Below are 24,457 nucleotides of genomic sequence, written 5' to 3'. Positions count from 1 at the left end.
CCCACAAGCTGAGGAGAAACACCTTCGAGAGGCAAGGGAGAGGTGTAAAGACAGTGCTCTAGTTTTCTGTCAGCGCGCCATTCCAGGGACGTTGGTGTCGCAGACCACGTGACCCTGCTTCGCACTTCGACAGGGCCCGAGACACCACCCACGGGAACTGACGGAGGCAGGCTGCAGGGTGCCCAGGGTAGAAACCAGCCAGAGAGCAGCCCGACCCTGAGGCGGCCTGGGAGGCCTGTGGGTCGGAGGTAACCAGATCAACGCAGGAGAATCCATCTGAGGGGAGGGGAGGCCTGTGAGCCTGAGGCGACCAGACCACTGCAGGAGCGTCCATCTGAGGGAGAGTAACTGGCCACTAAGAGCTTCCATCTGAGGAGGCCACCCTTACCCACTCAAGATGCCATCAGCCCAGGAGCATCCATCTGAGAGGAAGCCTGCAGCCTGAGGGGCCACCCTTTCCTGCTGAGGGCCATCACCCTCAGCCCGAGGCTATGCATCCTGTGTTGACTCCTGCTTTGGTCCCCACGACAGCGTGGGAAGCGCAGTGAGGCACACTCGGGTCTCTAGGACACAAGAAAGAGGAGCTGAGTCCCTAAGAACCCTGCTTTTTCCACATCGATACAATAAGTTCCTCAGTTTTTCTTGCTCAGAGATTCTATTATTTATGGCTGCCACAAAAACTTGGAACTGCAATGACTATTTCAGTGTGGACAAACTAATGGAGTGGCCAGAGCCGGAGTCTGTTTCTTTAATGGAGGTAACAGCATGGCTTTCCCCCCTTTCTTTTCCTTTTTCTTCCTTCCTTCCTTATTTCTCCCTCCCTTCCTCCTTCCCTCTCTTCCTTCTCTCTTCCCTTCTTCCTTTTTCATAAGAAGCAAGATAATGTAAATGGAGGAGACCAGTGATAGCTCCAATTGTGAATCCACTATCAAGATTGGTCTGGCTTAAAAAGGACTTAAAGGTTTGATTTTTAAGATGTTGTCTTTCCATGAGACGCACAATTCCTTGAGTTTATAACCAGTTTGGTCTCAATCGCCCATCTGTTTCCAGTATTAGAACAGTTCTTCTTGGCTTAGATTGGGTAGTCAGTGAGTGGGAGCACCTGGGTTCAGATTTGGCCAAAAGCCATCCTGAAGGAAAGACGGCACCAGCTGGCTGCCAGGCAGGTAAACACGAGTCAAATTTGGCCAAGGCGCTTCAGTTTCATGGGATTCTATGGTTTGCCTCATTAGAAAGCAAGCTCTTGAGAATTGATCTTGCCCCCTCTGTCATGGTGACAGGAAGAGTTGTGAAATGTGAGTTCACTATTTTTGTGTTTGTGAGCAGCGGATTTCAGAGGAGCTGCTTCGGATGATTAGTGTGTCTATATTTTCTAAAAATAAAATTGCAAAGAATGACTTATCAATGACAAAGACTATCTAGATCTCTCTTTTTTTAAAAAAATTAAGTTGCATTGTTTTTTTTTTTCATTTTCTATTCTATACTTTTTTTGAGACAGGGTTTCTCTGTAGCTTTGGAGTCTGTCCTGGAACTAGCTCTTGTAGACCAAGCTGGCCTCAAACTCACAGAGATCCGCCTGCCTCTGCCTCCCAAGTGCTGGGATTAAAGGCGTGCGCCACCACCACCCATTATATTGGTTTATAGGCATGTGCTTGCAGAAGGCAGACACACAGATGATGTAGCATGCATTTGGAAGCCCTTCCATGGATCCCTGGAATTAAACCCAGGTGGTCAAGCATGGTAGCAAGTACTTTTACCAGCTGAGCTCTCCTGACAGCCTCTCTCAGATTATTATTATTATTGTTACTATTATTTTATTTATTTATTTAATAGTAGACCTAGCTGGCCTTGAATTTGCTATGCAGTGTGGGAAGTCCTTCTGTATATGTGTTGTTTTTTATTGGTTAATAAAGAAGCTGCTTTTGCATATTTAACAAGTGGTGCTGGCATAACTGGATATCAACATGTAGAAGAATGAAAATAAACCCATATCTATCACCATGCACAAAACTCAAGTCCAAATGGATCAAAGACCTCAACATAAAGCCAGCCACACTGAACCTCATAGAAGAGAAAGTGGGAAGTACACTTGAACGCATTGGCAGGAGACCACTTCATAAATAGAACCCCATCAGCACAGACACTGAGAGAAACAATCAATAAATGGGACTTCCTGAAACTGAAAAGCTTCTGTAAAGCAAAGGACACAGTCAACAAGACAAAACGACAGCCTACAGAATGAGAAAAGATCTTCACCAACCCCACATCAGACAGAGGTCTGATCTCCAAAATATACAAAGAACTCAAGAAATTGGACGTCAAAAGATCACATAATTCAATAAAAAAAAAAATGGAGTACAGACCTAAACAGAGAACTCTCAACAGAGGAATCTAAAATGGCTGAAAGACACTTAAGGAAATGTTCAACATCCTTAGTCATCAGAGAAATGCAAATCAAAACAACTGTGAGATTCCATCTTACACCTGTAAGGATGGCCAAGATCAAAATCACTGATGACAACTTATGCTGGAGAGGTTGTGGGGGAAAGGGAACACTCTTGCATTGCTGGTGGGAGTGCAAACTGGTACAGTCCCTTTTGATGTCAGTGTGGCGATTTCTCAGAAAATTAGGAAACAACCTTCCTCAAGACCCAGTAATACCACTTTTGGGTTTATATTCAAAGGATGCTCAATCGTGCCATAAGGACATGTGCTCAACTATGTTCATAGCAGCATTGTTTGTCATAGCCAGAACCTGGAAACAACCTAAATGCCCCTCAACCAAAGAATGGATAAGGAAAATGTGGTACATTTACACAATGACTACACAGCAGAAAAAAATAACAACAGACTGAATTTTGCAGGAAAATGGATGGAGCTAGAAAACATTATTTTGGATGAGGTAACCCAGACACAGAAAGACAATTATCACATGTACTCACTCTTAGGTGGTTTTTAAACATAAAACAAAGAAAGCCAGCCTACAAACCACAATTCCAGAGAACTTGGACAACAATGCGGACACTGAGAGAGACTTACATAGATCTAATCTACATGGGAAGTAGAAAGTGGAAAAAGACAAGATCTCCTGAGTAAATTGGGAGCATGGGGACCTTGGGGGAGGGTTGAAGAGGGGAGGGGAGAGGCAGGGAGGGGAGCAGAGAAAAATATAGAGCTCAATAAATATCAATAAAAAAATGTATTTAAAAAAAGAAGAAGCTGCTTTTGGCCAATGGCTTAACAGAACATAGCCAGGCTAAAAGAGCTGCTGCTGGAGACCGCCAAAACTTTGACCGGTAGGCCACAACCTCATGGTGATGCACAGATTAATGGAGATGGGTTAGTTTAGGATGTAAGAGTTCATCAATAAGAAGCTAGAGCTAATAGGCCAAACAGTGATTTTATTAACACAATTTCTGTGTGATTCTTTCAAGTCTGGGTAGCCAGGAACAAAAGAGCAGCCTCCACCAACAGGTGTGCAGATCAGGCTGGCCTGGCACTTACAGAGATCCTAGCTCATCTCCAGAGTCTTAGGAGTAAAAGTGTGTGCCATCCTACCTTTCTGACTTTATTTTTAAATAAAGAAGGTTGTTGACCAAGAGTACATATGACATTAGATAATTTACTTAAAATCTTACAAAGAAGGCTAAAGTTTTTCGCAATGATACTTATCCGCATTTTTGTTAGTACTCTAAATAGTGATTATTCTACTTTTATAAGAAAAAAAATACTTTTCCCATTGGCATCTTGAGATAAATCTGAGCAGGCTTTAAAGTAAGATTGTATATATTCTAGAACTTACACTGGAGAAGACCCAGCTAGTTGTTCAGATACAACTTCCGATTTCATGTGAGCATATTAAATTGTGGATGGAAAATACAGCACTCCTTTTGAGACTTCTATTGTTTATGGATGTGTTTGAGTTTGGGATTTAGCTGGTCTTGATGCATCCAATGAGGTAGAACAGGAGGAAGAGCCATGATGGAATAACAAACTCTGAGAAACCAATAGTAAGAGTTTCACGAGAGGCCATTATTTTAGAACATACTGTATCTCTTCCAGACACTGGCCTCACAGTGCCTTTTCATTTGTTCCTCTGTAGTAATTCAAGGATGAAAGCTGGTCCATACTGACGCAGCTGAAAAAGCACCAGACTGAGGGTTTAGTGCATCAGCTTTCTCTAAACTCAAAATGCAAACAGCAAGCTTCCACACCAGCCCTGCGACTCTGGGCCAATTTCACTAAGTTGAATTTTCTGCTTTTTGAGTACAGTTGCACTAAATTGAGCTTTCTGAGTTTTGCTATTTGTTCTTTCCCAACTTCCCAGACCCAAAATAATCACACAGAAACTATATTAATTATAACACTGCTTGACCAATAGCTTAGGCTTCTTATTAACTAACTTTTACATCTTAAATCAACCCATTCCTATTTTTTTCTCAGCTTCTTAGGTGCGATATTTTGTATTTTACCATCAGACTCATGGTTTACTGGTAAAGTTCTGTCTCTTTTGGCAGCTACACGGCGTCTCTCTGACTCTACCTTCTTTTCTCCTCTATCTCTGTTTGGAATTCCTGCCTTTATCTATTCTGCACTGCCATAGGTCCAAAGCAGATTCTTTTTTAACCAATGGTAATAAAACATATTCACAGTATACAGAGGGAAGTCCCACATCATCTCCCCTTTTCTGTCTAAATAAAAAGGAAAGTTTTAGCTTTAACACAGCAAGATTACATACAACAAAACAGATATCAAGCAAGAATTATAGTTACAATATTTAGTTTATTTATATTTGTCAAATTAAGGAAAATACTCTACCATCTATTCTATCTTTGTGAGTCTAAAGTTTTATAACTTATTTACCTTTTATAATTATAACTATCTTTCTTCAATTCCATCAAAGACTCCAGGAGGATATAATATTAGCTAAGTAAACAGGAAGTGCATTGTAAGCAACTACCAAAGCTCTAGAATTAACAGAGACATCTCACTGCCTGTATAGTCACCCAAAGTTCTTCTGTAACATTGGGGCATCCATCTTCAGCCTACAGGCCCACAGTATCCTGCAGACTTTTACATGAAGCAGAAAATTTGAAAGACTGTTTCATCTCTATTGGCAGTTTGTCAGTCACTTTCTTCTGTATCCTGCAGAATGTCTGGCAGACTCTTTCATGAAGCAGGAACCCTGAAGCAGTTTCACCTTTAGGCAAGTTCAACAGTCATTTTTCTGTGGGTCCTGCATGTCCAGTTTATACAGCATAGCATCAAGGAGCTTCTTTGATGCCCATCTTCCTCTTGAAGTAGATTGATGCTGCCATAAGCAGATATGTCTCACTGTTGAGAAAAGTCTAAGTTTTAAAACACTTTAAATGCCATATTCTATAGGTCTTTGAAAGGCTTGAAGAATATCTATCCATCTGAAATACATCTCTGCACATCTAGAAAACCTAATATGACTACAAGCTTGACTATTATAAATGACTATTAACCTGTATTTCTTAATTATACATTACATTTTTAAATAAGTTGTATAAACACAATACTTTAGTCAAGAGCATATATATATATGTGTGTGTGTGTGTGTATATATATATATATATATATATATATATATATATAAAGCTGACCTTAAATTTCTATCAATAAACCAAGATCCATACCAATGCAAAGTATTCATTTCTATATCATATCCCCCTTTATGTGTAAGCAAACATTTATAAACAATATTTGGGAATTTGGGCATAGTTCCCTCCAAACTGCTTCCTGCTTTTTGATGGGCAAAGTATTTTGGGGGAAGGGGTTCATGAAGACCTTTTGGGGGGTATCTTAGTTCCTCAAACCACATTAGTCTGGAAGGAATCACAGGTTCTCATTCTCTGTGGAAATAAAAAAAGAACCTCTTTTCCAAAGTAACATATCCTTAGACCCAAATTTTGAAGTCAAGATTCCTTTAAAATAAATATGTTGGTTTAGCTTAGAAGGCTGTACAATAACATGCCTCTTTGCACTCAGCTCATTTACAGCCAAAAAATTAAAGAAAAACGATAATATGCATATCAGATTCTCTGTGTATTTTCCATCTTTACGTGGATTATTTTTCTTTACTCCTTTCATCTATGACTGTCTTTACTCTGCCTTTTTAAAGACTTTACTTTTTAAAAAACCATTTACTTCTTTTTACAACTATTTTTTCTCTCTCCCAAGCCTACATACATTTATCCAACACTGTGACATATTTAGAGGTTTTCTTCATCTGAGTTTGTCTTTATTGCATGTGTAATTATTTTCTGACCAGGAGCACTTTTGTTTTAATGCTAAGCGGGTATGGCTAGAACCAACTCTGAGGTCCTGCTTGTTGACTTTGCCCAGTCCAACATAGCAGAGACATGTTCACTGCCTCTGAGAGCCATGCACACTTCCCCAGCTTTAGGGTCGCGGCAGGTCTATGTCACCATTAAGCAATTTGTAACATGCTGCTCACAGGTCTCATTTAAGTGCTTGGCCTCCTAAAAGAGCCAGAGCTATTAGTGCTGCCAGCATGAACCAGGATATCACCATTACTTATGCTGAATCAGTAAGTCTTTTCTTAAAGGAGCCATGGTGCCCCTATTTGCCACCAGCAAACAGAGCCCATATATATATATATATATATATATATATATATATATATATATCTCAAGAAGCTACACTAAACTTTGTGTGTGTGTCTAGAATTCCTTTTTAAGTTCTCTCAGATTTTATGTGGCTGTAGTCAGCTCACATTGGTGCACCAATTTGTAGGTAGAGGCCACTTGCTCATTCCTGGCTGCCCAGACCCAAAATAATTACACAGAAACTCTATTAATTACAACACTGTTTGACTAATAGCTTAGGCTTATTAACTAACTCTTACATCTTAGATTAACCCATTTCTATTCTTTTGTATTTTACCATGAGGCTCGTGGTTTACTGGTAAAGTTCCAGGGCTTTTGTCTCCTTCAGCAGTTACATGGCCTCTCTCTGATTCCACCTCATTCAGGATGGTTTTTTTTTCTAGTTCCATACATTTACATGCAAATTTCAAGATGTAGTATTCCATTGTGTTAATATACCACATTTGCTTTATCCATTCTTCAGATGAGGGGCATCTAGGTTGCTTCCAAGTTGTGGTTATTACAAATAATCCTGCTATGAACATAGTTGAGCAAATGTCCTTATAGTATGATTGAGAATCCTTTGGGCATATAACCAAGAATAGTATTGCTGGATTTTGAGGTAGGCTGATTCCCACTTTTCTGAGAAACTGCCTTACTGATTTCCAGAGTGGTTGTACAAGTTTGCATTCCCACCAGCAATGGAGAAGTGTTCCCCTTACTCCACATCCTCTTCAGCATAAGCTATCATTGTTGTTTTTGATCTTAGCCATTCTGACAGGTGTAAGATGGAATCTCAGAGTAATTTTGATTTGCATTTCCCTGATGGCTAAGGATGTTGAGCAATTCCTTAAGTGTTTTTTGGCCAGTTGAGATTCATCTGTTGAGAATTCTCTGTTTAACTCTGAACCCCATTTTTAATTAGATTATTCGGCATTATATGATGTTTAGTTTCTTGAGTTCTTTATATATTTTGGAAATCAGTCCTCTGTCTGATGTGGTGTTGGTGATGATCTTTTCCCATTCAGTAGGCTACCTTTTTGTCTTACTGACTTGTCCTTTGCTTTACAGAAGCTTCTCAGTTTTAGAAGGTCCCATTTATTTATTTATTGTTGCTTAAAAATGCTTAGTAAGCTTCTTGGAACTTTATTTATTTTAAAGATGTATTTATTTATTACATACACAGTGTTCTGCATGTATCCCTGCAGGCCAGAAGAGGGCACCAGATCTCAGTACAGATGGTTGTGAGCCACCACGTGGTTGCTGGGAATTGAACCCAGGACCCCTGGAACAGCAGCCAGTGTTCTTAACCTTTGAGCCATCTCTTCAGCCCGGAACTTTATTTTTTATTCTTAACTATGTACCATATGTGGGTATGTGTATTTTAGTGCTTGTGCTTAAAGAGGCCAGAGGCATTGGATCCCATGGAGCTAGAGTTACAGGCAGATGTGAACTGAACAGCCGGACGGACATAGGTGCTGCCAAATGAAACCTACTCCTCTGCAAGCACAGTATGTGCTTGCAACTGCTGAATCATCTTTCCAGCCCAGCTTCCTGAAACTCTAACAAAATATGATTTCATGATGTAATGTCAGGGATGTGTTTCAAAATAGTCTAGGTGGTTGATGGAAAAATGAGTAGGGTTTAAATGAAATAAGATTGCGTTGCTACCATTAAAGCTAGATTACGGGCTGGTGGAGAGCAGGATTTGAAGTTTCCCATCATAAGGAGTTAGAACTATGCTGTGAGATACAGGCGCTAGATTTTCACGAGTGATACTGGAACACTGGCCTGGGACTTGTCATTCCTATGCTTCCTTCAGAGTGTTTGACTTCCCGTTCATTTTTGTTTTTAGGTATTAGCTCGAGAAGACATCGATGAAGCTGTGCATGCAATATTGTTCCGAGAAAACTACATCGTGAAGGTGAGTGGTTGCGTGCTGCCTTCTGGAGGAGCAAGAGTGGATGCCGTGCTCTGATGCGCTGAACATGACCAACTTAGGAGAGCAAAGGCTTGTGTTGGCTCAGAGATTCAGGGCATTCCGGCAACAGTCACTTCACATAAAGGCAGGCAGCAGTCAGAGCTGCTCACCTCTGGGCATTTAGGAAGCAACACAGGAAGCGAGGAAAGTGTGTCAGGATTTTCTTCAAAGGTCTGCTCTGGGCAACCTATCTCCCGCCTACCAGCCCTGCCTTCTAAAGTTTACAGCACCACCCCATGGCCTCATCAGCTGAAAACACAAACTAGCACACAAGTTTGGGGGCACATTTTACATTCAGACTGCAATGTTCTGTCTGAGAGACTCATTTGCAGGCAAAATGACGTGCCTCTGATTTATACCCTTGAGCTGTGTAGCCCTGAGAGGGTGCCGCTCTTTGTAGGATCACTAAAGGTCCCACATCTTGTATGGATCTGCCCTTAAGGAATCTGAGGGATCGTTTTTTAACTGCTTCCCCCTCATTGACTTGTACCAAATGGAATTCTTTTCTAACAAATTTGCCTCTTTTTCCTATTTTTCCATACTGCATTGGGAAATATTAAAACTACCAGAAATTAATTAGCATTTAAGGGTAATGACCAATTAAGTTACTAATAATCACTGTTGGATCAGCAAGCTTTAAAGGAGTTAATTTCCACCTGAAAGATAGTATTATAATAGCACTTTGACATTTTTATTGTGATTTGAATTTACAAAGTAAATGGACATTCATTCTCTCTCAACATAGTTTATTGAGTACACTGTAAGAGACAATGGGCTAGGCAGTAACTAAATCACTTGCCCATAAATTCTCATTTAAATGAAGTATCAAAAGCAGTCTTGGGGTTAACGCCTTTCATAGGTCAGGGAGCAGCATAAAAGTAAGTTCAGTGTCTTTGTTCTCCCAGTTCTGGCACAGACCTAGTGCTGGTAAAGCCTAGATAGAGAATGAATGTCTGGGCAACATTTTAACAAGAAATGAGGATTTGGTGAGTTAGGAAAGGCTTCATTGGGTTCATGAGTTGGATAACAGTTTGATCCGAAGGTGCGGTATGATTTAGAAGTTTTCATATTTTCTTCCTGGCCTGTGTTTTCAAGTTCTGTCTCTGAAGTTTATTCTGCGTTCCAGTTATTTGGTGTGAGGACTAGGCGGCATGAATCCCTGGAGCGCTTAGGAACGGGTGTTTTCTCCCTGGAGCGCTTAGGAATGGGTGTTTTCTCCCTGGAGCACTTAGGAACGGGTGTTTTCTCCCTGGAGTGCTTAGGAATGGGTGTTTTCTCCCTGGAGTGCTTAGGAACGGGTGTTTTCTCCCTCGCTAACAGAATGACAGGAACGGAGGTCTGTGATCCTTGTTGTTTGTGTTACTTTGTCAGAGAATGGATACATACATTCAGCATCAGGCAGTTTTTAAGGAAAGAAGAAAAGAGATGTTACATAAGAAATGGGTTGAAAATGTAGCGCGGCCTCTTCAGCAGAGAATTATAGAAAAAGTGGTTTCACATAGACGACCCGGACAAAGTCAAGTGAAATATGAATACTGCGCAAAGCACATGGATAAACCGGTTGGTACTGGATTTTATTGCTTCTTCTACGTAACTATGATGCCATTCTTTTTCTTGTCCTCCCATCGTTTTCTTCTCTGGCCTGATGTGTGGGTTGTCCCATCATTCTCACTGTGTGCCTGCTGGCAAGGTAGGGAGGGAGGGTGGTGCCGGGACTCTCTGAACCACTCCTTTTATCAAAAAGCAGACTCTTCAGCATTCCCTAGGCCAACGTTTCAGCTTTCAATCTTACCAGGACTGGGTCAAATGGCAATTCCTAGTTCAGAACAGGGCCGGGAGAGAGAGTTCCTATCCCTGTGGGAGGAAATGGGTGAGGGAGAAGCGGACTGCTTCAAGCCCGGGGTCAGACAGTTCTTTTCTTCGCTGTCTTGACAGAACAGCACCATTCAGTGTCTTATTTTGAAGATGTGTTTCACTTTGAGGTCAGGAACCTCTTCAGGAATTTGTGCCCTCCTAATTTGCAATATCAAATTTAAGTCTACTGGCTTTAAGTGTCCTCCTATTGGATCTTTGCTGTTTGGTTTCCTGGGTCTTTCAGCCCCAGGTATTTGCTAAACTGTAGAAGAGTTCAGACAGAACGTTAGAAACACTGGGTATCATCAAGTTCAGAAAACGTGCACTATTAATTCCCAAATGTCCTAAGAGCTGGAACTCAAGATGTAATCCAAATGTGTTGGAATCAAGGAGTGTGATCTTTCGGCATTGAAGAAGTGGAGAAAGAGGCTTATGGTTAGCCGGAGATTCCTTTTAAATGGCCTCAGTACCACCCACACCCTGACACAGGCTTACATTTCCCTAACCCCACCCCTCCCCAGAGCAGTGGGCCGTGTCCCCTCCCACTGGGAGGACTTTTCCTCCCAGACTGGTTAGAAACAGTGTTTGTGCTCCTAAAGGCTTGAACGGGTGCCTCTCACAACCAAGGTGTCACTTGCATGATTTGTTCTAGACTGAGAACGCGTGAGGTCCGAACTTGGCCTTGGCGTAGCACGGAATAGCTGAGCAAATATTATTGACTAATGCAATGGCTTAGTAAAGCTACGAATAGAAGCCGCCTCTTGCACGTGGGTCGGCCCCCTCCTTTCTCCTACCCGCCATTACAGTCCGTGAAGCATTTCCACCTGAGGCAGCTTCTCCCCCTGCGCTGTGCCTGACTTTATTCCTAAGTCTTGATCATGGCTTTGGTGGAGAAAGGCCTCGCTGACTGACGTTATTTAGGGATAGATTTGATCACTCGCTGGAAACTGCAGCGGGGGACTCAAATACTCTCATTTTCTCCTGTAGACGAAAGCCTCTCCGATGTGTGAGTGTCTGTTCCGAAGACAGCAAGAGCTCCGAGAAGCTAAAGGAACCCGCTACCAACACCGCACAGGTGCTTTGCAGCCACAGCTAAAAGTCAATCATTCCCACCCTGAAGAGCACAGGGGTTGGTTTTACAGAGTTTGATTTTGCTCTGGTGTCTTCCTGTAGAGAAACAGAACGACATGCAAAAAGAACCTAAAGGAACCAAGAAGGCTCCCCTCTTCAGCAAATCACCCAAGTTCATGCTCACTTCCCATGGCATCGTTCCCAAAGAGAGGCAGAGAGCCTCTGCCCAGCCTGTGTGGAATAAGCCCAGTCTGTGCAGGTACAGAGTAACCAGATAAGTCATTCTGAGCTCTAGGGGTTCTCCCAGAAGAGAAGAGAAAGGGAGTATCTAGGAGCCAAGGGTGTGGAAACTGTTGGTGGTTATTGAACCCGGGTGGTAGATTCAGTATATTTTTAAGCGTTTATACCAAAAGTCATTTTTGAAAGCTCTTGTGATCTCTGTGTTAACAGAACAAAGTCTTAATCATCTCAATAAATAAAGAATCAAAATAAAAAATCTAGTCACACACCCCCAAATTAGCTCATAATCAGAGAGATAGAAATTAGCTTACTTAATTTGCAGTAGAGTTCTAGAAATCATAGAGGTTTCATTGAAACACTAAATGTTTTCCCTGTGACTTCCTGAATCAGACAAAGAAACTCACAATTGCCACTTCAGATTTGTGCCAGAGACCTTAAGTAATAAGAGAGGGGAGAGAAATAAAAGGTAAAAGAAATGGGAAGCAAGAATAAAACCCTTCCTTTTTAACAGAAAATATGAGGCTCTACAAAGAAAAACTCAAAGGCTATAAATATTTTTATTTTGAGGCAGGGCTTCTCTGTACAGCCCTGACTGTCCTGAAATATAAATAAATATTAAAAATTAAAAATTGCAGTGAGGGGCTCAGGAGTCCCCACCCCTAGCTAAGAGGTTATTGACCGTTGCTGGCTTTTGGAAGAGAGGTAATAATTTTTTCTCAAGGATGTGTCCCTTGGTAAACTGACTGTTCTCCAGTGCCTGGCCCCGCTCTCATGAGCATATGGACAGCACAAATTGAATCTTGTAACATGATCGGGGTGGCTTGTTGGGGGTTTCTGTCCTGCCCCCATATCCCACAGCCGGCAAGCCCCAAAGAAAATCACACAGAGATCTCTATAAGTTATAAAGCTGATTGGCCCATTAGGTCAGGCTACTTATTAGCTTTTGTAGCTTATATTAACCCATTATTCTGATCTATGTTAGCCATGTGGCTCAGTACCTTTTTCAGTGGGGCAGATCACATCCTGCTGCTTTGGTGGTGTGGGCAGGAGTGGGAGGAATCAACTTCCTCCTTCCCAGAATTCTCCTGTTCTCATTGCACCATTTCTACTTTCCTGTGTGGTTTTCCTGCCTATATTTCCTGCCTGGCCAGTTAGTGTTTATTTAAAACATGATTGACAGAATACAGACAATTCTCCCACACCAGAATCTGATGATGAGTCCTACCTACCTCCAAATACTACTCTGGAGGCAGAATCAGGCCTAATTGAGAGCTACTTTAAGAGGAATAAAGTAAGAACTAAATTAGCCAGGCGGTGGTGGTGCATGACTTTAATCCCAGCACTTGGGAGGCAGAGATGGGAGGATCTCCATGAGTTGGAGGCTAGCCTGGTCTATGGAGTGAGTTCCAAGACAGTTAGGGCTACACAGAGAAACAGACAAGAACCAACTTAATGGGAAGATGTACCATGTTCATGGATCACAGCATGTAACATGAGGGGGGGGCCTGCTTGTTGTTGGGGTTTTTGTCTCTCCCAGCCCCCCCCAGCTGTTTAGCCCCAAAGAAAATCACACAAAGATCTCTGTAAGTTATAAAGCTGATTGGCCCACCTCCCTTTCCAGTGGCTCTAGAGGTGGCTCTAGCCTCTCACTGGCTAACTCTCACATCTTGATTAACCCATTTTTCTGATCTGTGTTAGCCATGTGGCTCAGTACCTTTTTTCAGTGGGGCAGATCACATCCTGCTGCTTTGGTGGTCTGGGCAAGAGTGGGAAGAATCAACTTCCTCCTTCCCAGAATTCTCCTGTTCTCATTACATTATTTCTACTTCCTCTCTGGTTTCCCCGCCTATATTTCCTGCCTGGCCAATCAGCGTTTATTTATAACATGATTGACAGAATACAGACAATTCTCCTGTACCAACATCACTCAAAATTGAAAACATGAAAAGTTCTAAAATCTGTCCACACATTCAGTTCAATCTGAATGAATCAGAGATATTTGTCTGGAGTGTGTGTGTGTATGTGTGTGTGTTTATGTGTATATAGAAATTGAGCTAATTCTAAATTTTATAGGACTACTTTATCAGGTATCAAACTGACTTAAAAACTGTACCAAATCAACAATTAAACCAAATTAGAGAATCAAGAAATTAAATACATATAGATACTTTATTTGTACTAAAATAAGGCTATAGTGCAGAACAAGGGGGATAATATAGGGGTTTCAATAAATGGTACTAGAAAATGAGTTTCATTATGGGGGGATTAAACTGGACTCCATTATCTATATAAAAACTAGTTCTAGTTAGGTTCTTACGTAAATTTGAGAAACAAAATCTTAAAAGTCATAGGTATCTCAGTACTTCAAATGGTCACAGTTTGAGGAGTAAGAACTCTCTCTCTTGGGAGCTGGAGAGATGGCTTGGTAGTTAAGATCATTACTGTTTCCAAGGATCCAAGTTCAAACCCAGCACCCACATGGTGGCTCACAGCTGTCTGTAACTCCAGTTCCTAGGGGATCCAATCATGCTCTCTTCTGACTTCCTTGGGGACTACATACATGTGGGACACAGACATACATGTAGGCAAAACACCCACACACATAAAAATGAATAAATAGCCAAAAAAGAAAAAAAAATAAAGAGAACTCCCCCTGGAAAGTCTCTCCTTCTTTGGCACAATATCTGCAACTGTCCTATGACTTTACAGACGTGAGCATTACGTTCCAGGTAGATTTCTTGGTTCTTTCCAGCTGTTGCTATTTCAGATCTTAAACCTTGCACAAAAGCACAAGTGTCTCACTTTTCCCTTTTTGTGAGGGGGAGGGCAGTATTTCTCATTACAACTAAGTCTGGCCTCAAGCTCTTTGCCCCACCTCTACATCTCAAGTGCTAGGACTTCTCCCTCCCTCCCTCCTTCCCTCCCTCCCTCCTTCCCTCCCTCCCTCCCCACCTCTCTCTTCTTTTTTTTCTTTTTGAGACAGTTTTTTGTTTGTTTGTTTGTTTGTTTTTGAGACAGCCCTGGCTGTCCTGGAACTTGACTTACAGACCAGGCTGGCCTCGAACTCACAAAGATCCACCTGTCTTTGCCTCCCAGTGTTGGGATCAAAGGCATGCAACACCATACCGCCTGGTGAGTTTCTTTTACTTTTAAGAGCTTTTCATTTAAACACTAACAATGACGTAACTTCTCAGTGGTGGAGAGGCCTTTTCTTGCTCTCACCCCTTCACCCCCCCCCCCTTTCAGCCCCTCAGCCAGAGCTGCCACAGCTCCTCTAGCCCCACTTTAGTCTGGCCTTTCCCACCTAACAGCTTGAATGATCACTTCCCAGTGAAAGGCTTTCCAGTGGCCTCCTCTAACCCTCTCGGCCGAGTCGGGTTCCTTACAGCTGTGAGACACTGCCTGACCCCCGCTGCCAGCCTTGCTAGAAGGCTTGAAAAATCCCCTTTCCTTAAAGCAAAGAAGTACACACTAGCCCCAGAAATGTCTGGATCGAGCCAACTGTTTACAGTTTCCCGATCTGCCAGGCTGCTGCGCACTTTGTTTCCTGTTGCCTGGTATCCTAGCCCAGGCGAGTATTACATCTTGCAGCGGCTGGCCTCAAGCGCTGGGCGGGATAGATGGCGAGTCTGCTAGACGAGGAAGGGATGGGGAAAGAGAAGGCCTATTTCCTTTGTCGGAATAGGCAGCCATGGCCGTGACTCCGCGAGGTGTCCAGAGAGCGCCCTGTGTAATGAAGGGAAGAACTAAAGAGCAGTACGCTACATTAACCAGGGGCAGTTGATGGCAAAAAGCAGAATCTTTCTCAAGTGGAAAACTTTTACATTGGAAAGTCCCCGTATATTATATAACCAGCAAGAAAGCCAGGCTGCTTGAGGGACCACGATGCCTGCCGTCTCCTCTGAGACTTCGGGTTCTCGTCATCCCTTCTTCTTGAGGCTTTCTCTGTTCTGCGCATGTGCTGCCTAGTCGATTGCACTTCTCCCTGACTTCCTGGCCTGAGTACTCACACAGGCTGCCTGTGGCCCTTCTGTTTCAATCCCAGGTAGGAGGACAGAGAGACTGCCTCAGCCACAGCTGGAGACCGGTCCCACAACTCACATGATAGTTGTGTTAGCCAGCTTCATCTGCGCCATTTGGCTTAAGAAAGGTTTATTGAACTCCTATTTTGGAAGGAAGAGATCATGATTCCATGGTCCCTCTCACCCCCAGACCTCCAACTTCATTCTTTAAAGGCCCATAGCATACCCAACACCACCACCCTGGGCTCCCAGTCTTCCCATATGGACCTTTAGAGACATTATTCCAGCTTGACCAGATGGGCGGGCTCCAGTGATGTCTAGCCAGCCTTTTCTTTTCACAAAACGAATATCGATCAAGTTCATTCAATAACTTTTTTTTCTTTGAGACAGGGTTTCTCTGTGTAGCTTTGGAGCCTGTGCTAGAACTCACTCTGTAGATCATCAGGCCAGAAATCCTCCTGCCTCTGCCTCCCAAGTGCTGGGATTAAAGGCATGTGCCACCACCACCCGATTTCAATTGCTTTTGAATTGTTCGCGCTGAATTGAGATCCCTCCCCCTTTTCTCCTCAGTTCTGAAAAGCTTGTCTGTACATCCAAGTCACATCTGCCTCAGGAAGAGAAGACCTGCAACATAAGCCAGATTGTCTTTGAAAGGCAGTTCCGTTCCTCTAAGCTCAGCCTGAAGAAGAAAGAGGCTGAGAAGAAGGGTCTGGTAAGCTGAGGTCTGGGAGTGGGGCTGGGTGACGGCATTGCAATACCCACTGCCCAGAACAGCGAGCAGAACCTGGCAGAGCCCTCCCCCGCGAGGAAGAGGGGAAAGTGGAGGCAGTGGGGGCGTTCAAGTCCTGCAGTGATCTGGTGGGTGGCCTGGCGCTCTGTCCCTCTGCCCTGCTGGGCGCTGAGCGAGGAAACACAGTGTAGGTGGGTTCAGAACACAAGTGCAGACCCGTCTTTACAAGGTGAGAGCCAAGAAGACTGGCCAGAGCTGGTTCACCAGTAACTTCAGCCCTCCTCTTTCCTGAGCCTTCCTGCCTCTGACAGTTTCTACCATTTACTATTCACTGAAAGCAGATCGGACATTTTGCTCTTAGCCAGGCCTGGTGGTGCACACCCATAATCCTAGCGCTTGGGAAGTGAGGGCAATGGGAAGACCAGGGACTGGAGAAGATGGGTAAGCTGTCAACAGTACTGGCTGCTCTTCCCCAGGACCCAGGTTTTATTCTAGCATCCACATAGGGAACCGATGCCATCTTCCGGACTCCGTGGGTACTGCATGTGTCTAGTGCACAGACAGACAAGCAGGCGAAACACTCATACACACATGGTAACATTTTTAAAAATTAAAAATAATTTGAGGCCAGCCTGGTCATACGGCAAGACCCTGTCTCAAAAAACTACCACCAGCAGCAACAAAAATTTTCTTAATTCAGTTATAATAGGCAATTTTAAAAATGAAACATGAGAAAAAGGGGTGGAGGGCAAAATGAACTTTTGCGTATTTCAAAGGGAATTTCCACACACACAGAGTTTTGCATATAGGGCTAAGGATCGCATGGGCTCCTGGCCTCTTTGTCTCCCTCTTCTCTCCCTCTGAGGCTTAGTCACAGAGCTTAGAGTCTCTGTGACTGCAGCTCATGGCACAAGGGTTTTCCCTGATCCCTGCCACACTGAGAGCTAACGACTCAGAAGTCATTACATTTATTTTCTCTATTCTTGAGAACCTCATACACGTGTACAATGAAACATCACAGATATCCCTGTTTCTCCCAACTGCCTCCAAATGACTCTCATCACAGCCCCCTCTCCAAACTCATGTCCTTGTCACTGTCCCCTCCTCCTTCCCCATAGCCCACTAAGTGTGATTAGTGCTGCCCTTAGTGGATGGTGCTGGGCCCATCCTCAGTGTGTGGGGAGCCTACCAGGGGCAACACATGAAAGCAAAGAAAAAGACTGTCCTTCCCTCAGCAGTTATAAGCTGCCAATAGCTCCTCAGTAAGACATGGGGTCTAGGGATCACTCCCCCCATCTATACCAGAATTCTGGCTGGATTGGCTTTAAATACCACGACTGCTGTGAACCCATGAGGGCGACAGCCATGCCAAGCTCACAACATGATTATGGAAGTTACAAAATAATCCCACACTAGCTCAGAATTATGTATAATAAAGAGTTATTTATTAAGGGGGGGGGACTCATAATCACTGTCCTAGATCACAGTCCGCTGCATGAATGGGGAACAGGAACCAAATCTAGCAGCTGGAAGCGAGAACCGGAAGCAAGAGAGTGAGTGCACGCTTCACAACTGCACTTGTATATAAGAGACCATGCCCAAGTGGGCTGGGATCTTAAAGGCTATTGGCTGAAGGAGCAGGAGGAGCTCCCACAGCAACAGCGCTCCTCCCAGTTATCAATCAGACACACAGATACACAGACACACACACACGTGTTTTCAGAGAGACTCACTATGTAGCTCTGGCTGAACTCACTCTGTAGGCCAGGCTGGCTTCAAACTCAGAGATCCACCAGCCTCTGCCTCCTGAGGCAGTGCCATTATGTCCAACTCTTATATTCTTCCTACTTCCTCTTCCTCAGTGTCCCATGAGCCTTGGTGGTGGTTGCCGGGGGCGGGGGGGGGGGGTGAGAATGATGACCCTTCTAGGACTGGGCACTAAATCTCTTGGTCTCAGCACTCAATCAGATGTTTTGTGCCCCAGCTCCTCCTCAGTCATGATGGTCTCAGTCTCCTTGAAAGCAGATTCTCCCTCCAGGAAGAACTACCTTTCGGTATTAATATAGGACATGGTCCTCTACAGAGCTCACACTCAACAACCGAGAAATAGCCAACATTTAAGTTAGAGTTTTTGTGTTGGACCTCATTCCTTGTACTTCCCAGTCATTGTGGTCCACAAGCCACAGACTAGACATACCTGCTGGGATAGAAGCTTACTTATACATACCCTCTTGTCTGTCTGTCGATCCCTGTCTCTTTTCACTCTCCCCTCTCTACTTTGCTATACAGAAACTTCTAGTCTGATACAGCCCACTTGTTTTAGGTCCTAATGTGGGTTCTGCTGTTATGGTAGGGGAGCCCCTGCTGTCATCATAAGAGTAAAAACATTTGAAAGAGGGTTTTAAAAGCAATGGTTTTGTTTCATTAGTGGATGGGTTAACAGGTCAACAGACTTTCTCCCTTCAGGACCTTGGGATCTTTGCTATCTTTAGCACCTGGCTTCCAAGGGACTCATTCCTGCTAACTTTCTTTCTTTCTTTCTTTCTTCCTTCCTTCCTTTCTTTCTTTCTTTCTTTCTTTCTTTCTATTTTGACCTTTTCTCCGTGTATCAGCCCTGGCTGTCCTGGAACTTGCTCTCTAGACCACGCTGCTCTCAAACTCTGCCTCCCGAGTGTTAGGATTAAAGGCGTGCACTCCCACCATTGCCCGGCTGAAAAGAATAGATTTTATATCAGGTCGGCGGTATATCTTAGTACTTGCACAAAATCTTGGGTTTAATTCCTGCCATTGAAAAGTACACGAACGTTTTTATCACTAACACAGCTGGTACAGGAAGAGCATGCACCTCGGTGATAGAACCAAAAGCAACTGGGTTCCGAGTCTCAGCAGTGTTCAGATCTTACCTGCTTGGCATGCTTATGTGGTTCATGTTGTGGAAGTACCTGAGTGACTTGAAAAATGCTGGCAGAATCAAGTCTAAAAGAACTCTGTCTCAATAAAAACAAAACAGAAGTTCCCCGTTACCACTACCCTAGCCTGCTAACATCTTTTTATGTGGGACAGGACTAAAGGCAGCACTGGGCTAGGACCACTGTCCCTAACTGTGGGTGCAAATGTGCTCAGGAAAGCAGCCCTGAGGGTCTGAACACCGTGGAGGGCAGCGCCTTGGGGACAGCTAGTCACCTCTGCCACCGTTAAGGTGGGTGGCGGTAAAGACACTGAAAGGCTCATCCGAGAACTGCAGAAACCACCAGAGAAGGGAACCTGTCAGAAAGGATAGAAGGCTTGGGGTGGGGCACTGTCTGGGGAGGGGATGCTTCCTCTCATGGGAGCCTGCTCAATCAGCATTACATCCAGCCCTTTTCTTCTGTGAACAGGTTTCAGGGACCCGACCACAGAGACCACGCTCCTGGGCAGCAGCAGACAGCCACCATTCTCAGGGGCAACCTGCTGTGGGAAGAAGGGTGATGACCGCAGAGCTCCTGGGGAAGCACCTGGCCTCCCTGCAGGGGGCAGCCAGGTCGGGCCTCCAGTGGGCATAGAGCTTCCTGCCTTCACACTGCACAGACATTTAAGACACTGAGAACACAGCTTCTCTCTAGGTAGGAAGCGGTTGCAGGAACGACCTGAGGAACAGCAGTTAGTTTTCTAAGCCCTGGCTAGGAACTAGGAAGTGTGTGTGGTGTTTTCGTTTCACTGAAAACACTTGACAGCCAGATAGCTTGAGCATCTCCTAGCACCTGGTGCTCAGTGGGGCTCTGCGCCTGGCCTGGGGCCAGTCCCCACTCAGAGAATACCAGGGCTTTATTCAAGTTCAGTCCTGCTCGCACTCCAGGGTGCGACTACCTCACAGACACTCCGGCCTGGCAGTGGGGGTTAAATTGCTCAGAGGGAGGATGCTCTACCATTGTGTGAGGCCCCCGGGGGTGGGGGGGGACACTGAAGGGGTTTAATGGGGTCTCTTCACCGAGGGGAGATATCTAGTTATGTGAGGGCTACCCACTTCCTGGTGGATGGGGGGGGGGGGTCTCCTCGCATCCTCTAGAAACTTGGGCTCACATTTCAGTGGGGAGGACAATTTGACTTCCTCAGGGGCAGTTCTGGGTTACTAGGCAAAAAAGACTGGAGTTGCTGGCTGTACCCTTTCTAGCCATCAAAGTCACATGAGTCAGATCCTGAGGGCTCCTGTGTCCCAAATCTGATCAAGGTGTCCTGACAGCTGAGAGACAGGGACACTCACTCTAGTGAGGATTAAAGTCCCCATGGTCAGGGAAAGAGCATAGACACACAGCAATGTAGACCTATTGCTGTGTAGCTATAGGTCACAAGGAACCTCAGAGCTTTAAAGCTGCCGGATTGCCGGGGAGTGTAATGTTCCACACGTGGGCTGTCAGCAGCAACTTTCCTGACTCCATATTGCTTCAGTAGCAACAAGACAAGCTCCCCAAACCCAGGAGAGTGGGCAGCGGGCTTGCCCAGCAGCCTGTGCCTGGTCCTTCAAAGCTTCCTAGAATAAGCTGGATACTGGTTGCTTCAGTTTTATGTATCAAGTAGCAGCTTCTTCCTGTTTTAACCAGCGGGTATGTGAGGTCAGCATCTGGAGTCAGAGAAGGGAAAAGTCTTTAAAATTTCAGTCCACTGAACTGTGTGTTCCAAGTGACTCAGCCAATTTAAACAAGAATGGGGAGAATGGAAGAGCCCTGAGCTCCTGGCTACTCTAGCTGCTGGAGAAAGATCTGTCACCTTTACTCTGTGATCTTCACTGGAGAATTTGTGTTCAAAATCTTAGTTACTATTTGAAAATTTTCATATTTCAGTATTCAGAAGCCAAATAAGCAGTATGGCTATGGCTATGGCAAGACAGAGGACAGGAAGTGCTGGGGCTGCTGGAGCTGCAGGGCAGCAGAGCTACAGACAGTTCTGACCTCTGCACTTCACCCTTCCCTGTAGGATGCCCCTGTCGGTGCCAGCGTAGCTCCCACGCAGTTCCCCTGCCCACAGCAGTGACCTGTGAAACCAAACCTCAGGAACCTGAGAGTCGCACAGAAGGGTCTGAGCAGGCCAGCGGTGGAGTTAAGTAGATCTCCTGGCCCAGCCATCCCTCAGGATTCTTTATAAGCAGTTTCGGAAGGGAGCTGTTAAAAGCCTTTCACACACAGTCAAGCTTTGAGAGGAGTTACATTCATAAACTTATACTTTTATTCTCTTTCTGTACATGTTGGCAATGATAAAGCTTAAAGATGCATTACTATGAAATATGCAAAACAAGGAATTTACATAAATAATTTATACTTCAGAAAATTAAAGTTGAAAAATATTCCCACATTATTTTAGAGTTCACAGTATATTTAAAGTACATCAAGCTTCCCTCCTTATATTTCAAACCGTATTGTCTGAGCAGAGAAGGATAAAATCTAACCAGAATAAAAGGATCAAGTTTCTGTTTATTCAGTGCACAAGTGGATGCTACTTCAGTATCAGGCCACACAGCCCCGCAGCTGCAGTGTTCTTCCCCAGCCCTTCCCCTCCTGAGTGCTGTGGCCCAGCAGGGCTCACGTGTGTGGACCGGTTCCAGCATCACCGACTCCACAGTGGACACATTTGCCAAGTGGTAACGCCCGGTGGTCTGATGCCTCATTTCCACATAATACTTTATAGCCCTGAAAATGGAAACCCTGGCACCTAGCGCAGCTGGACGTTAACACTAGTTACAAGGCACTGAGCTGTGGTGTTTGTCTATAGGAAAGGTCATGTTTGCATAGATGGCTAGCAAGTTAGTGTGCAGGAACATACTGGCCCGGCGTGTGGCTCTGTGATGGATGAAGCCCTGTGATGCTCCTTGGCCCAGGAGAACGTAGTCTTCCACTCTTGGACCCAGCCTGTGGGCAGCTCCCCGGTGCTGGCTTCTCCAGGCCCTCAGAGGAGAGTTTTTTGTTCAAAAAGCTGCAGGTCAAAGCGGACCCAGACTTCTCCAGTGGGGACTTCATGCAGCAGGAGCCGGCGAGTAGTAGGGCCTTTGCTTTCCTGCTCTGTTCGAATTTTTGCCACTGGAACTTCAGTACGACCCAGGAAGTCTGGGGAATAAACATCACGTGAGGATCAAGTATCTTTGTTCCTTCTAAGATTTAAAACCTTGCCGAGCAGGAGAGCCCGAAACAGGATTTAGACAGCTTTCAAGCCCTGCGTGAGGAGCCCACTGGCTCACGATCTTTGGTCCTACAGTGGACAAACGCATGGTTACAGCTCCCTATCTGTTAGCCAACAGGGAAGACAATGCTCTACCCATCCAGTACTCACTAGTGTTTCCAATGTATGCAGGCAGTGCCTGTGCTCAGAGACCATGCCCTCCGGCAAACACCCACCTCCTGCTGAAGTGAGCTGACAGGGCCCTGTGTCATTTCCTGTAGCTGTCATGGGGCGATAGCACAGTTTAGGACTCTGGATAAAGTCCAGATCCCAGACAACCGGGACCACCTTCAGGTGCCGAGTTAGACTTACCATCTGGAGAAAACTGGTCTCTGTCGAACATAGTGAGACACAGTACGTCCTGGTAAAGATCCTTGATAAAGAACTGGCAGTTGAAGTTCCACTTGGGGTTTAGCGTGTCTTGGAGGGTCCTGGTGGTATAGCTCTGGGAGCCCATGCTGACTTCACAGTATGGATTACTCTTTCCTGCACAGAGAGAGGTCAAGGACACACGAAGTGTGGTAAGGAAAGAGGGTGACCAGGGCAGGGTCTGTAGGCTGCTTCACCAGAGACCATGGCAAGAAGCACCACTACCTGGTAGGACACATTTACCTCAGAGCTGAGTAGCAGTAAGGCCCCGTGTTCCCAATGATGCCATAATCCCAGGGAGCAAGTGTAGGTTCTAACAGCAGGGCTGCTCCCCACAAGCCTGAGAAGGTGCCAGTGTGACATGCTTTGTGTATGTTCATGCATTAGCAATCAAGATGGGGGATGCTGGTTCTTACTGGGAAACAGTGAGTGATATTGGCCCAATAAACAGCTTATCAGGGTTCTAGCAACACCAGAAACACTGCCTTTTAAAAATTACCCATCATTCCACATTCAAAAGAGGTACCAGTAAAGAGCAGGGTGTTACCACATCTGTTGAATAAAAGCAGCATTTACCATTTGGTTTGCAGGCTTTTAATTCTGTAGCCTCAATGACGTGCACCATCAGACGCCCAATACCTGACGTCTTCTGAGAACGTGCTACAAAAGAGGAAGAGAGTGGTGTTAATTTCTCTGAGAACGTAGACAGACACCACAGTGAGGAAGCAATGCTGCAGGGCGGCAGTCTGCTCTCGCACCCTCTGTCTCCACCCTGGAGACTGAACCATGTTAGGGCGTGTCCCACCAGCGGCCCTGCTTCCAGCCCTCACTGTGTGTCACTCCGTCTAGACCACGAGCCCCAGGCCAACGCTGCTGTCATCTGCTGCTGCTGGCGAGCTAGCTTCTCCCAGGCGGCCATCTGCTAGGGATGCCTTTCTGACTGTCTTTGCCCGTCAGGATCCGAGTCATCCTGAGATCCTGGTTAGTCTCGGTCAGCTCAGCCTCCTTCCCTCTGTGTACCACTGCTGTGTAGCCTTGACTGAGGCCTGAAATGTTGTACCCTGCCAGTCTCCTTCCTCCACCGGGAGAAGCAACTGTGTGCCACGTGGACTGCTTATCTAGGCTTCGTAACCACAAAAATGCCTATGAATAGTAATATTAATTTTAAAATGCATCTGTTTGTCCAGTACTTCTGGCAAATAACATGTACTGGTTACTCCATGTTAGGCATGTGCTAGATATAATATGGATTATATTTAATTCCATAATTGCCTTATAAGGTAACTCCTGTTTAATAGGTGAGGAAAACTGAGTCTTAGGAAGAACCCTGTGCTCAACTCACAGGTTTTTAAAGGCCAGGGTTTCATTCTAG

General features: G+C 44.8%; 2 protein-coding genes across 4 annotated transcripts in view; one reads left to right on the top strand and one right to left on the bottom strand.

The window, feature by feature from the left end:
• The first annotated feature begins 430 nt into the window (after positions 1-430).
• LOC121439630 (protein FAM228A-like) lies at positions 431-20,113 on the top strand. The gene is made up of 8 exons (XM_041640159.1): positions 431-757; positions 8,488-8,556; positions 9,985-10,173; positions 11,455-11,544; positions 11,643-11,797; positions 16,371-16,512; positions 16,570-16,759; positions 19,908-20,113. Exons 1-8 carry the CDS (start codon positions 665-667, stop codon positions 20,111-20,113), a joined length of 1,134 nt encoding a protein of 377 aa, XP_041496093.1. The 5' UTR covers positions 431-664.
• A 1,417-nt stretch (positions 20,114-21,530) lies between these two features.
• Positions 21,531-24,457, bottom strand: part of LOC121439776 (intersectin-2) — a 111,193-nt gene continuing 108,266 nt past the window's right edge. For all 3 annotated transcript variants that reach the window (XM_041640408.1, XM_041640407.1, XM_041640409.1), the window contains 3 exons: positions 23,662-23,745; positions 23,029-23,202; positions 21,531-22,604 (listed from right to left, as the gene is read on the bottom strand). In XM_041640408.1, coding sequence (XP_041496342.1) covers positions 22,447-22,604; positions 23,029-23,202; positions 23,662-23,745 — 416 coding nt within the window. In that variant the 3' untranslated portion in view covers positions 21,531-22,446. The remainder of the gene's footprint in view (positions 22,605-23,028; positions 23,203-23,661; positions 23,746-24,457) is intronic.

The sequence above is a fragment of the Microtus oregoni genome, unplaced genomic scaffold, assembly GCF_018167655.1.
Source record: "Microtus oregoni isolate MIOR12 unplaced genomic scaffold, Mior012 000062F_ref0000492, whole genome shotgun sequence".
NCBI lineage: Eukaryota > Metazoa > Chordata > Mammalia > Rodentia > Cricetidae > Microtus > Microtus oregoni.
Note: the sequence above shows the minus strand (reverse complement) of the source record. Positions and strands in the feature narration are given on the sequence as shown.

Bases quoted from the DNA above. Each gene is read 5' to 3' on its own strand.
- LOC121439630 (XM_041640159.1), top strand. From the start codon at position 665: ATGGCTGCCACAAAAACTTGGAACTGCAATGACTATTTCAGTGTGGAC. The intron at 8,557-9,984 runs GTGAGTGGTTGC...TTACTTTGTCAG, and splicing joins GAGAAAACTACATCGTGAAG to AGAATGGATACATACATTCA. The intron at 11,545-11,642 runs GCTTTGCAGCCA...CTTCCTGTAGAG, and splicing joins GCTACCAACACCGCACAGGT to AAACAGAACGACATGCAAAA.